At 43.1% G+C, this 15,105-nt stretch overlaps 1 protein-coding gene across 13 annotated transcripts in view; it reads right to left on the bottom strand.

Annotated features, from left to right (window-relative positions):
- CSNK1G3 (casein kinase 1 gamma 3) overlaps positions 1-15,105 on the bottom strand; it is a 163,531-nt gene that overhangs the window by 48,338 nt on the left and 100,088 nt on the right. For all 13 annotated transcript variants that reach the window (XM_073344822.2, XM_073344818.2, XM_073344823.2 and 10 more), the window contains one exon: positions 14,577-14,811. In XM_073344822.2, the coding sequence (XP_073200923.1) occupies positions 14,577-14,811 (235 nt within the window). The remainder of the gene's footprint in view (positions 1-14,576; positions 14,812-15,105) is intronic.

Below are 15,105 nucleotides of genomic sequence, written 5' to 3'. Positions count from 1 at the left end.
TGTAACTGAACTAGTTCCAGTGCACGTATTTGCAGAAGGTGATGTACCTCTTGTCTCAACAGGTGCTCATGAGAAGGGTCCTGAAGAGGGATGGGAAAGGGGGGCTGGGCAGGTGGGAAAGATATAAAGGGGATGGTATAGCCTGTTTGAACGATTTCTAAGACCCACTAGTTCAAGATGATGGAGGCCCAGTTACTGTAATATGCTCTGAGTCGGTGCCTAAAGCAGGGGTGGGCAAACTTTTTGGCCCGAGGGCCATATCGCACTGAGAAACTGGCCCCTGCCTCTGCCCTGTCCCACTTCCCGTCCCCTGACTGCCCCTCCTGGGACCCCTACCCCAAACCGCCTCCCCACCCCATACCCAACATAGCCACACCCCCTGACAGGCCCCCCAGGACTCCCACACTATCCAACCCCCGCTGTTCCCCGATCCCTGACCACCCCAGAACTTCTGCCCCATCCAACTTCCCCCCCGAGATCCCCCACCCCTAACCACCCCCTGGTCCCTGTCCCCTGACTGACCCCTGGGACCTGCTACCCCAACCCCCTCACCGCTGTGCGCTGCTCCCTTACCATGCTGCTCAGAGTGTCAGGAGCTCGCAGCCCCGCTGCCTGCACAGTGGCATCACTGCATGAGAGGGGCCAGGGGCAAGCTTCCTGGGTCAGAAGCTCAGGGGCCAATCAGGACGGTCCCATGGGCCGGATGTGGTCTGCAGGCCATAGTTTGGCCACCTCTGGCCTAAAGATTTGGGTATTGGTCATTGACGCTGTTGCTATGGAGAGGTTGTGCAGACCCTTGACCAATTCTTCACAATTGCTGCTTATTTGGTGGTTGTTGGGATGCCACATTCTGTGATTGTCTCTGTGTTCTGTGTCTCTTTCCCCGTGCGTCTTATGGTCTCTGCTGGCGTTGAGACGTATTGTCTCTCTCCTGTTGTAGGGCTGGTATCTTTGTCTCCTATTAAGTGGTATGTATATCCCTAGGGTCCATAATGTTACTCTTGACTGAAGGACTTTGTCAGTTTTTGCGGAAAAGAGCTTGTCTCTGTCAAAGGGCAGATCTTCTACTTTGTGCTGGAGCTCTCTAGGGATTCCTGAGGAGTGAAGCACGAGGCCCTACGCATTACTATGGCCATTGCCATCATGCAGGCTGCTGTGTCTGCTACATCGAGGGCAGCCTGGAGTGTAGTCCTGAAGCTAAGTTGGCCTTCATTGACAATGGCCCAGAACTGGTCTCTCTTCTCCTCTGGTATGTCCTGAGTGAATTCTGTCAGTTTATTAAAATTGTCATGGTCATAGTTTGCCAGTAGCACAGTGTGGCCAAGGTGTAGACTTTTCAGCCTAATAACTCCAGTCTCTTCCATTCCTTGTCCTGAGGTGTGGTCTTGTATTGTTTGCCCCATGGGTTGACTGCATCCACCACTAATGAGTTTGGTGGTGGATGGACGAACAGGAATTAGATGCTCTTATTTGGCACATGATATTTCTTGTCCATGCATTTGTTAGTTGGGAAGATGGAGGCCGGGGTTTGCCACACTACATCTGCTGGTTTCCAGTCCTGGACTGGAACAGTGCCATTTTCTTCGGTGCCGATTGTTTGTGTGTGGCTTTCCTCGGCACAGTCGTAGTTTGTTTCAGTTATTCCATGCTCGGCCCCAGCTGCGCTTGGTGCCAGTGGGGGAGCGATGTCCTGCGGTGCAGGTTGTGATACCAAACCCCTTGCTGGGGTAGACGGTGCCATGGAGGAGGAGTCTGTACAGTGCCTACCATTCGACTCCTTTACCTTGCTGGCAGAGGTCACTGGGCGGACGGTGCTGGAGGTGCCTGGTGCATCGAAGGTGCTCACTCTTGATGAGTTTGGCACCGATGGCAGGGATCTCACCGGAGACCGTTTCTTTAACGGTTCGTGGCTTGGTGAGGACAAGGCCCTTTTTCTTGATTTCTGTGAAGATGAGGCACTCGCTCTGTCAATGGAGACAGCCTCAGGGGAGCCACTTGTTGAATCTGTTGCAAAGATTAGGGATTTCGCCATGAAGATTAGTTTCAGATGGCGATCCCTATGCCTCCTGGCCCTTGCCTGTAGTTTGCTGCAGTGAGTGCACTTCTGAGGAATGTGCGACTCACCGAGGCACCAGACAAAAAGTGAGTGTCCGACTGAGATTGGAAGGCATCTTTACAAGACACACACTTTTGAATCCTGGGATCCAGGCATTTTTAAGCGTCCCTCTTTGAGATTTGGGGACTTAACTAAAAGAGAAAAAAAAAATTTTGAACTTCAACACTAAAATATGACTTCTACAGTAAGATAAGACTAAATAGTTTAACTCACTATCTTAACCTAAAAACTATATTTTTCTAAAGTTAGTAGGGACACCACTAACAGACCCCATCTCAAGCTGAGAATGGTTGAGAAGGAACTGAGGGGGTGAGCACATGTGAGAAGAGGCACCAGCAGCACTGTGAGACAGCTACTGTACACACATATCCCAACCAGACATGGCTAGAAAAAATCTCCGATCAACGGCAGCGGGACACACCACCACCTGAAGTGGAGAACCCATAGAGACAGCACTCAAAGAAGTGCAACTTACATAGATTTTTTTTTTGTTACATAACTGCACTGAAAAAAACAAAACAATGTAAAACTTTACAGCCTACAAGTCATAGAATCATAGAATATCAGGGTTGGAAGGGACCCCAGAAGGTCATCTAGTCCAACCCCCTGCTCGAAGCAGGACCAATTCCCAGTTAAATCATCCCAGCCAGGGCTTTGTCAAGCCTGACCTTAAAAACCTCTAAGGAAGGAGATTCTACCACCTCCCTAGGTAACGCATTCCAGTGTTTCACCACCCTCATAGTGAAAAAGTTTTTCCTAATATCCAATCTAAACCTCCCCCACTGCAACTTGAGACCATTACTCCTCGTTCTGTCATCTGCTACCATTGAGAACAGTCTAGAGCCATCCTCTTTGGAACCCCCTTTCAGGTAGTTGAAAGCAGCTATCAAATCCCCCCTCATTCTTCTCTTCTGCAGGCTAAACAATCCCAGCTCCCTCAGCCTCTCCTCATAACTCATATGTTCCAGACCCCTAATCATTTTTGTTGCCTTTCGCTGGACTCTCTCCAATTTATCCACATCCTTCTTGAAGTGTGGGGCCCAAAACTGGACACAGTACTCCAGATGAGGCCTCACCAATGTCGAATAGAGGGGAACGATCACGTCCCTCGATCTGCTCGCTATGTCCCTACTTATACATCCCAAAATGCCATTGGCCTTCTTGGCAACAAGGGCACACTGCTGACTCATATCCAGCTTCTCGTCCACTGTCACCCCTAGGTCCTTTTCCGCAGAACTGCTGCCTAGCCATTCGGTCCCTAGTCTGTAGCTGTGCATTGGGTTCTTCCGTCCTAAGTGCAGGACCCTGCACTTATCCTTATTGAACCTCATCAGATTTCTTTTGGCCCAATCCTCCAATTTGTCTAGGTCCTTCTGTATCCTATCCCTCCCCTCCAGCATATCTACCACTCCTCCCAGTTTAGTATCATCCGCAAATTTGCTGAGAGTGCAATCCACACCATCCTCCAGATCATTTATGAAGATATTGAACAAAACCGGCACCAGGACCGACCCTTGGGGCACTCCACTTTATACCGGCTGCCAACTAGACATGGAGCCATTGATCACTACCCGTTGAGCCCGACAATCTAGCCAACTTGCTACCCACCTTATAGTGCATTCATCCAGCCCATACTTCCTTAACTTGCTGACAAGAATACTGTGGGAGACCGTGTCAAAAGCTTTGCTAAAGTCAAGAAACAATACATCCACTGCTTTCCCTTCATCCACAGAACCAGTAATCCCATCATAAAAGGCGATTAGATTAGTCAGACATGACCTTCCCTTGGTGAATCCATGCTGGCTGTTCCTGATCACTTTCCTCTCATGCAAGTGCTTCAGGATTGATTCTTTGAGGACCTGCTCCATGATTTTTCCAGGGACTGAGGTGAGGCTGACTGGCCTGTAGTTCCCAGGATCCTCCTTCTTCCCTTTTTTAAAGATTGGCACTACATTAGCCTTTTTCCAGTCATCCGGGACTTCCCCGGTTCGCCACGAGTTTTCAAAGATAATGGCCAATGGCTCTGCAATCACAGCCGCCAATTCCTTTAGCACTCTCGGATGCAACTCGTCCGGCCCCATGGACTTGTGCACGTCCAGCTTTTCTAAATAGTCCCTAACCACCTCTATCTCCACAGAGGGCTGGCCATCTCTTCCCCATTTTGTGATGTCCAGCGCAGCAGTCTGGGAGCTGACCTTGTTAGTGAAAACAGAGCAAAAAAAGCATTGAGTACATTAGCTTTTTCCACATCCTCTGTCACTAGGTTGCCTCCCTCATTCAGTAAGGGGCCCACACTTTCCTTGGCTTTCTTCTTGTTGCCAACATACCTGAAGAAACCCTTCTTGTTACTCTTGACATCTCTGGCTAGCTGCAGCTCCAGGTGCGTTTTGGCCCTCCTGGTATCATTCCTACATGCCCGAGCAATATTTTTATACTCTTCCCTGGTCATATGTCCAACCTTCCACTTCTTGTAAGCTTCTTTTTTATGTTTAAGATCTGCTAGGATTTCACCATTAAGCCAAGCTGGTCGCCTGCCATATTTACTATTCTTTCGACTCATCGGGATGGTTTGTCCCTGTAACCTCAACAGGGATTCCTTGAAATACAGCCAGCTCTCCTGGACTCCTTTCCCCTTCAAGTTAGTCGCCCAGGGGATCCTGGCCATCCGTTCCCTGAGGGAGTCGAAGTCTGCTTTCCTGAAGTCCAGGGTCCTTATCCTGCTGCTTACCTTTCTTCCCTGCGTCAGGATCCTGAACTCAACCAACTCATGGTCACTGCCTCCCAGATTCCCATCCACTTTTGCTTCCCCCACTAATTCTACCTGGTTTGTGAGCAGCACGTCAAGAAAAGCGCCCCCCCTAGTTGGCTCCTCTAGCACTTGCGCCAGGAAATTGTCCCCTACGCTTTCCAAAAACTTCCTGGATTGTCTATGCACCGCTGTATTGCTCTCCCAGCAGATATCAGGAAAATTAAAGTCCACTCAGTCCTATTTCTTGTTCAGCCAATCGCTCAGACAAACAAGTTTGTTTGCACTTACAGGAGATAATGCTGCCCTCTTCTTATTTACAATGTCACCAGAAAGTGAGAACAGTCATTTGCATGGCACTTTTGTAGCCAGCATTGCAAAGTATTTATGTGCAAGATACGCTAAACATTCGTATGCCCTTTCATGCTTCACCCACCATTCCAGAGCACATGCTTCCATGCTGATGATGCTCATTGAAAAAACAATGTGTTAATTACGTTGGTGACTGAACTCCTTGGGGGAGAATTCTATGTCCCTTGCTCTGTTTTACCCGCATTCTGCCATATATTTCATGTTCCAGCAGTCTCAAATGATAACCCAGCACATTGTTTGTTTTAAGAACCCTTTCACTGTAGATTTGAGAAAATGCAAAGAAGGTACCAATGTGAGATTTCTAAAGAAAGCTACAGCACTCGACCCAAGGTTTAAGTATCTGAAGCGCCTTACAAAATCTGAAAGGGATGAGGTGTGGAGCATGTTTTCAGAAGTCTTAAAAGAGAAACACTCCGATGAGGAAACTACAGAACCCGAACCACCAAAAAAGAAAATCAGCCTTCTGCTGGTTTCAGAGTAAGAGCCGTGTTAGTCTGTATTTGCAAAAAGAAAAGGAGTACTTGTGGCACCTTAGAGACTAACCAATTTATTTGAGCATAAGCTTTTGAGAGCTACAGCTCACTTCATCGGATGCATACTGTGGAAACTGCAGAAGACATTATATACACAGAGACCATGAAACTATACCTCCTCCCACCCCACTCTCCTGCTGGTAATAGCTTATCTAAAGTGACCACTCTCTTTACAATGTGTATGATAATCAAGGTGGGCCATTTCCAGCACAAATCCAGGCTCTCTCACCCCCCCTCCCCCCCAAACACACAAACTCACTCTCAGATGATGAAAATGAAAATGCATCAGTACGCACTACGTTGGATTGTTATTGAGCAGAACCCATTATCAGCATGGACGCATGTCCCCTGGAACGGTGGTTGAAGCATGAAGGAACATATGAATCTCTAGAGCATCTGGCATGTAAAAATCTTGCGACACAGGCTACAACAGTGCCATGAAAATACCTGTTCTCACTTTCTGGTGACATTGTAAACAAGAATCGGAGAGCATTATCTCCTGCAAATGTAAACAAACTTGTTTGTCTGAGCGATTGGCTGAACAAGAAGTAGGACTGAGTGGACCTGCAGGCTCTAACATTTTACATTGTTTTATTTTTGAATGCAGTTTTTATATAATTCTACATTTGTAAGTTCAACTTTCATGATAAAGAGATTGCACTACAGTATTTGTATTAGGTGAACTGAAAAATACTATTCCTTGGTTTTTACAGTGCAAATACTTGAAATCAAAAATAAATATAAAGTGAGCACTGTACACTTGGTATTCTGTAACTGAATGTATTCAATTGTAATTGAAATCAATATATTTGAAAATGTAGAAATAAAAAAATATTTAAATGGATTCTATTACTGTTTAGCAGTGAGATTAATCGTGATTAGTTTTTTTAAATCGCTTGACAGCCCTAATTTTTATCATTGACCTGAAAGAAAACAAAAACATCACTAATAGAGTTAGCAGATGAGAATAATTTGGGGAGGGCTAAAAATGAAGAGGTCAGAGTCACTGATTCAGAGTGATCTAAAGCACTTGGTAAACTGGGAGATTTAGATCAAACAATATACATTATAAATGCAAGTGTATACACTGAGGAACATGGAACTGGGGACTCTATCCTGGGAAAGTGTGACTCTGAAAAAATGTGGAGCTACTGACATATTGGTGAGTATCTGGGAGCTTGTGTTACATGAGAAAGGGTCCTCTTCAGAGAAAGAGAACCTTCAAGTACAGGCCTGATGTACTGGAGTGTCCCTATGTAGCTATCCTGAGAGCTTCTGGCCTGTATATTCATTAGAGAACATCTGAAGTATCACATCTAAGAATATTAAAACATTAAGGGGAGTACTGTACATAGTCAGAACATGTTTTTAATTAATTTTTTCTTAAGTTTGAATGTTTATTTTGAACAAAATTCCATTAAAAAAGCAATACATTCAGAAGCATCCACTTACCTAATGTGCCTCTGTAAAAGAGAGCAAAAGAAGTTTCCTGAAATCTGAAACAGTATTTTAAAAGTCAATCTAAAAAAATGATTCCAAACACATGGAGAATGAGAAGGTTCAACCCAAAGAAAGATTCTAGAGCCACCAACTTTAATAGAGAATTCTGTTTGAGATTTTGTTTTCTTTAAACATACTAGTTGCATTTGGCCCTTTATTTAGCATTAGCTATCCCGGTAGCACTATATTTCACACCAAAAAAAAGATAGTCAACAGAATTCCCTATAATATGGCTCAACTCCTCCTCTTCAATGATTTTGGGGAAAAAACACCAAAAAAGTCAAGGAGACCTGGAACATAACACTCAATGTTTCTAATAGGGATTAATATAACAATTCACATAAAAACCTACATACCTTAGAGCAGTTAGGACTGTCTGACTAAACTTCCCTGAACTAAAAAGTTTAAAGAGAATGTAATAAAATGCAATATAAAGTTTTCTGAAATTAGGGAAATACCAAAAACCAGAAAACCCCAAACCAAGCATTGTTTAATTAGGATTTCAGCAAATGTAGAGAATCTTCAGACACATAGAAATTTAGAAGACAATTTTTTTTCCATTTTCCTTAGGCTTCTTCCAGAATCTAAACTCAAAGCCTCTCTTCCTGAAAAGGAATGAGAGAGAAAAGAAGATGGAGGCCTACTTATGCCTAAACAAGCAAAAGGAATGTATGTGTGCGAGAGAACTAGGTATCTCTTTATAAGGGTTGTAGAATGGGTCTATTTCTCTCAAATAAACAGAATTACCTGTTTTTAAAGTCTAAAGTAATCTTTTTATAAATCAGGGAATAAAGCCATATTATTTTAACATGTGGGAAAACCCACACCCTTCTAGGGAAAACCAAGATTCACAGCTACCATGCTTAGCCTCTCCACATTTGAAGATTTCTAGTAACATCTGATTAAGTTCTTTACTACCCAATAATAGGCTTCAGAGCACACCAGCAATTTCACCTTCCCTCATAAGTAAAGCAAAATGTACACTCTTGTGAAAGAGTGGGCACCATATTGCTTATATGAGATTTAACCGACAACCTGGATGTATTAGGTCTCACTAGTTTGAACAGATTTGCATTGTCAAAGAGTAAACTAAAACCTTCTTTCCTTGGATCCTTCAGTGTAGATCAAAAGATGCTATAATTAACCTGGAATTTGGATCACAGACAAGGCATTCAGAGCAGACAATTTTTCCCTCATCCAAAGCTCACTGGTTTTCAGGAGAGCCAGTTCAGACACCATGGACAGACAGCTAACAAGCACATCAGATTTGCAGCTAGATCGTTCAAGCTGCAAGAAGAATTTGTCTGTAGAAATTAGTTTAATAAAACACTGGCATCAAATAATTGTTAGGAGTTAATATTTTTGATCAAGGCTACATAGGTCAGTATGCTGTATTTTGAGGTCCTGGCAACACTTGGGAGTACTAAGGCTAGGGTGAAGCACACAACTTAATAGTTGCGGTGAATTTTCCATCTGCTGCTGCCATCTTAGTTAGGTAGATGACAAACAGATTTCAGTTCTAGAGGGCATTTTATCTCTTATAAGTAAGGCTCTGTGTCTGTCAAGGAGGTCATGGAAATCACAGATTCCATGACTTTCTGTGACCTCTGTGATTTCTGCAGCGGCCCCTGCGGTTGACCCGGGAGCCACCTGAGCAGCTCAGGCAGCCCCTGGGCCAGTTGCACCTATAGCTGCTGGGGCAGTCTCGGGACCCCCTACACCCCCAGCAGTAGGAGTTTGTGTGTAGGGGGACTCAGGGCTGGAGTGCGGTGCTTACCGGGAGGGGGGCTGCTCCCCAGAAGGGTGACAGGAATTCTCTTCCCTCAGCTCCTAGCTCCACATGGTGCCTCTGCCTGCAGGCACCGCCCCCGCAACTACCATTGGCCGCGGTTCCCAGCCAATGGGGCCTGCAGAACCAGGGCTTGGGACAGAGCGGAGGCCCCATGTGGAGCTAGGAGCTGGAGGTCACTGCTTCCCGGGACCTGGGTAGGGAATCTCCCCCAGCCCTGCCAACCCCTTACCCCCAAGTTTTAGTCAGGGGTATATAGTAAAAGTCATGGACAGGTCACGGGCCGCGAATTTTTGTTTACTGCCTGTGACCTGTCCATGACTTTTATTAAAAATACCTGTGATTAAAATGCAGCCTTACTTATAAGCTACAAAAACAAGTCCCAATAAAATTAATGAGAATGTTGAATTTTTTCTATTCTGAATTCAGTCTTCAAAATAATCTATTTCTCAAAGTCAATCTTTCAAAAGGATTGTGTGACAGCTGACATGATCAATTAATCTTTCACTGCAGAGTTTTCCTGACAGTACCTATAAATAGATGCTCTGAAAAACCTATACTGTGGTTAAGAACTTTGAGACAAGTAGCAGCTCTACCTTGTTTATACTGAGAAGGCCTCTGACAAGATGCAAAGTCCACTTTTTACTGTGCAAAGAAAGAAGGCTCCTCCAACATGACTTTGGCACATTTGTTGTAAAGGATATCTGAAGAGGGTAAATTAATTCCACAGCTGTAGGTTTAAAATGAGTTAGCAACCTTCCATGCACTGTGGGAAAGTAGGACGGTGAAAGTGGAAGCCTTAAGTGTATTGTACAATACCACTTCTTAGCCCTGACACAGAAAGCCTTGAGTGATAACCTTCTCTAATGCCCCACTCCAAGCAGACTTATGGTCCTCAGCTTTTTTGTCCAGGAGTCTCCCTGCGAGGGAGTTGCTCATTTGATGGATGCCCAGGACTGGATTAAATCAGCAGAAGAACAACTTTGGAAGGCTGGGGACTATAAATATCTTCCACGGAGCTCCAAGATTCCACTCCCTGGCAAAATAAAAGATAATTTCTCATCTGCTACCATTGTTTTTATGTGATGACCAGTTTTAGTACAAGTAAGGTGGTAGTTGAGGTAAATTTGCATGTTTATATGTTTTTGACACATTTAATTGTGTGAGCCTTTAAAAATAACTAAATTAAAAGCAGAGATTGGGCAATATAGTAATGATGATAAACAGAACAGTTAGCAAAACATCTAGTGCTGTTAGCTGCTTATCCACACAAACACAAACCACTTTACAAGGTGTTACAGGTACCAAGAGTCGAAATCACTCCAAGAAACCCAGTTACTTATGATAGTAACTGTGGTTCTTCCAGGTGTTTGCCCACATGATCCACTCTTGAAATAAGTGCGCTCCTGGTATGTGAACACAATCTTCCAGAGCGGAGTCTCAGGTGAGGCCACTCACCCCTGTACTAGACTCTCATATACAGTGTTCCAGTGGCCTAAAAAGAGGAGTGGCCCCAGCTACCCTTCAATTTCTTTCACTAATTCAATACAGTTCTTCTTCAGAGTTGCTTCTATAAGAAGATGGGCAGAAAGTCTGGATTCAGATGGATGATCTTCAAACACACACTTACAGAGGCAAAGAAATTTTTATATTGAGAACTGCTCCTATGAATACCCACTCTTGGGAGATTGAACACTTAAATCATAATCATGTGTATGATCCATTTGGACAGCCTTTCAGAACTGGTAACTTGATCTATGGCCTTAACACCACCACATATCACAAGATGCCTGTGGAACCTATGAATAGATGTGATCTCTTATACAGACATCTAAAATATGGAAAGTGACCTCCCTACCTATAAATCAGGCTTTGGGGGGAAAAGAGGCAGGTTAATGACCTGATTGAGATAGAATCAGAGGTCATTTTATCTAAGAATCTGGGGGTGAGGATGCAGGACCACCTTACACCTGTGGAACAGTACAATCATGCTGTATTTTGATAGCACTGAACAGATGTCATATCCATGGAGGAAAGCTATGCATCTTCATACAAATGGTACAGAGAACAGTTAGACAAGTGTTTAAATAGAGGTTCCATTAGTTTTGTGAGAACAAGATTAGAATTACATGGTAGAGCTAGCAAATTTATTTGAGCATAAGCTTTCGTGAGCTACAGCTCATAAATCTGTTAATCTCTAAGGTGCCACAACTACTCCTTTTCTTTTTGAGAATACAGACTAACACGGCTGCTACTCTGAAACATGACAGAGCTAGTTCATGCACCAGCAGAAAAATGGAGGAAATCTTTCAGAAACTTGTTAACTGCAGAGTGAAAAAAAATTTTTTTCAACCAATTCAACCAGGAAGAAGAAAACAGATGGCAGCCAAGTGAGCATAATGTAAGATCATTCATATTCTTCAGAGTGTAACAGTCTAAGATAAAAGCAATGGATCACAGTATTGGTTCTACTCACTTTTAAGCTGTCAAAATGAAAATCTCTCTTCCACTTCATCAAGTGGATATATCTGCTTGAAAGCTTCCTGCAGATAGCATATTTTATACCTGAGTAGAATATTTTTCAAGCTAGCATGCCCAGAAATCCCAAAGCTAGACTGTCAACTTGAGAGAGAGACTGGAGCTGGGTGAAGAATCTCATCCCAGACACAAAAGACAGAAGCTATGATACAGTACTCTCTCAGAAGCATGGCCCTTCTTCCCTTACTACTTCTTCCATCCAGGGACAGAATCCTGGATGCTCAGAAGCTGATAGCAACTTGGAATCTCCAGCCTGCTTAGCTGGGCTCAAAACAGGAAAATCAGGGCACTAACCTTCAATGTCCTTTAACCCAGTTGAGAGCAACAATCTCAGTGCTGCTTATGCTCAATACAAAGTCAGGTTAACAAGTCTTCAAAATCAACATGCCTCAATGTTGGTGATGGATGTTTGGTGCCAAATTCAATTGACAAGGAGTTTAAAAAGCTCCCTCACACCCCCCCATCAGTTAGATTTTGAGGCAGTACTTCCAATCTTTGCAGGCTCCCCTGAAGAAAGAGAAGGAAAGCACGTGCCTGCTTGAGCTGTGACCTTTGCCCAGAACTGGAGATACTAAACATGGTCATCTGTAATAGTTTACATAAAACAAACTACCAAAGGAAGTGGTGATTTCATCTCTTAAGGTCTTCAAATCAAGACTGGATGCCTTTCTAGAAGATGCGCTTTTGCCAATCAACTTTTTGGGCTCAATACAGTGGTAGCTGGGTGAAATTTAATGGCCTGTGCTATACAGGTCAGACTAGATGATCTAATGGTCCCTTCTGGCCTTAACTCTATGAAAAAGCACTGTACATGAAAAAACACTGGATTTTCTTAGCTACTTCAGCCATACTACCTGCAGAATTAGAGAACCCATACAAGGAAAAACACCTGCAAAAAAGAGCAATCCTATTAGGACTGGCTTTAGGTGAAGAGGATACAGCCCAAGATGGCTGGGTTCCAGATGATGCCTGCAATGGCAAAGGTATGGATTTTCTTTTTAAAATACACAAAAAATCTCTGACTATACACACAAAAAAGAAAGTACTCAAAGGGGCAGAAGAGAGGAGTATTTGGGGCTTGCTTTAATTTTTGCTGCCAGAAAGAACTAAATTTCAGTTGCAGCCATTCCCCTTTATATATTGTCAGAACTCCAAGTGGTCCTTTTCCTGAATCTTTGTCTAACTCACTTGGTGGTGGCAGCAGTACCCGTCCAAGGACAAAGAAGGATTTGTGCCTTGGGGAAGTTTTTAACCTAAGCTGGTAAAAATAAGCTTAAGGGGTCTTTCATGCGGGTCCCCACATCTGTACCCTAAAGTGCAGAGTGGGGAGGAAACCCTGACAAAGGCTTAATGTGTCTATGTGCAACACGTTCCCTTTAGATAACATTTAAGAATGTGTTCAGGAAGACAGAGGTTAATTAAGTCACACAGGTTATGTCAATATTACTTCTTGAAGAAGCTCTCTCCCAGATAACACTGGATGTTTGGTCTCTGCTAGTCATGTGATTTCTATTACTTTTGTTTGATGGATCTGTGTATGTTAATATATTAATAGCTGGGTTCTGTACTATGGAGTGCTCCTCAAAAGTTTTATTTTTCTTTCCATGTACATTATGGTGTGCACAAACACAAGTAAAATAAAAAAATTCTTAAATGCATAATCCTTAATACCTAAAATTTGCTGTGACCATATACAGGTCTTTCAGTCACCTACATTAATTTAATCAAAGAATACAATTCTTTATGGAAAGTGTTCATATCATAACTAGAAAAGGAGTACTTGTGGCACCTTAGAGACTAACCAATTTATTTGAGCATAAGCTTTCGTGAGCTACAGCTCACTTCATCGGATGCATACCGTGGAAACTGCAGCAGACTTTGCATCCGATGAAGTGAGCTGTAGCTCACGAAAGCTTATGCTCAAATAAATTGGTTAGTCTCTAAGGTGCCACAAGTACTCCTTTTCTTTTTGCGAATACAGACTAACACGGCTGTTACTCTGAAACATATCATAACTGACACCCCTACTTGGTAGTCTGAGCAGAAGGGCGAAAGACTGAATCGGCATCAAAACTAGAACTACCTTTGAAACCAATGAGTGGTCTTTCTCCATGTAAGGGATCAGGCAAGCTGGCAAGATAGCAAGGAAATCTTGTAGTGTTGCTGTCTAAGCTGTACCTATTATTGCATTTAGAGAACTTCAGTCCTTTCACACCCAATATATTCACTTTGTAAGTTAAAAAACAACAAAAATTGTGATATTTCTAAACACATTTTGAAAAGAAAGTTAATCACACATACTTCATCCTCATTGTATAACACGGGTGGCCAAACTGTGGCTTGTGAGCCACATGCGCCTCTTTTACCCTTAAAGAGCAGCTTGCAGAATGTCCACACACACACATCCCATTCTCCACCTACCAGATATGAAGCGGGACTCAGGACATCTGCCTTGCAGAGGGTGCTAGGGTTGGGGCTTCTGCCCAGCTGGGAGTGGGGACTCCAGGCTTCTGCCCATTGAGGCTCACCTGCCAGGGCTCAGTGTTTCACCCTGAGTGGGGCTGAAGCCCCAAACCCATTCAGATGCCCCCCGCGGGTCTGAAGGCCTGAGCCCCAGCAGGTGTGCCCCGGCTCTCAAACTTCTGAAAATAGTCGTATGCAGCTCGGGGGGGTCAGTAAGTTTGGCCACCCTTGTTAGATAACTATTCCATAAGACAAAACATACTGTAATATTTGTAAACAGATAGGATCATGATCTGAGATAATATGGTGTAGGATGACTTTAGAATCAAGAGAATCTTATTTTTATAGTGTTTTAATAACAATTTAATTCAGTGCAAATGTCTTCAGTTTATGATGAGCACAGATTAGAAATCGTTTCTTTAACAATCGGCAAACTGGATGATTCAGAGGTAAATACCAATTCATACAAAGATAGTATAGTTGTTGAATACTAGTTTCTGCATTTAAAATGCAACATACCTTTTCCTAAATGTGTGTTTATACTCATGTATCTGGCTGTTCCTGTTAGGCTCTTGTGTTCTCGATATGGTATGTGCTTCTTTGTTTCTGGATCTATATACTCCTTTGCCAAACCAAAATCTATAATATGAATAATTTGCTGGGTTTTGTTTCCTGGTCGTCCTATTAAGAAGTTCTCAGGTTTTACATCTCTGTATATCAAGTTCTTTGAATGGACATATTCCATACGAGAAATCTTTATTAAAGAGAAGAAAGGACAGAGTTTAGTTTAAGCTTCAAATTACCACAAGAAAGCATGGTAGATGCAAACAAGTATTGTTACATCAGCTTTATATATATGGAAGTCTTATCACCTTTAAAACAAACTGTAGACAACTGTTTTCCTCTCTACATATCCCTAAATTCCACTTAATGTTGATGAGACATGAGCACGTGTATAGAGGAAAATACACTCCATCACTTGCATATATAAAACAAAAAATCTACATTTACAGCTTCATATGAATCACAAAAAAAGAAACAAAGTAAA

Source organism: Lepidochelys kempii, chromosome 5 (genome assembly GCF_965140285.1).
Source record: "Lepidochelys kempii isolate rLepKem1 chromosome 5, rLepKem1.hap1, whole genome shotgun sequence".
Lineage (NCBI taxonomy): Eukaryota > Metazoa > Chordata > Testudines > Cheloniidae > Lepidochelys > Lepidochelys kempii.
This window is presented reverse-complemented; position numbering and strand designations above follow the sequence as displayed.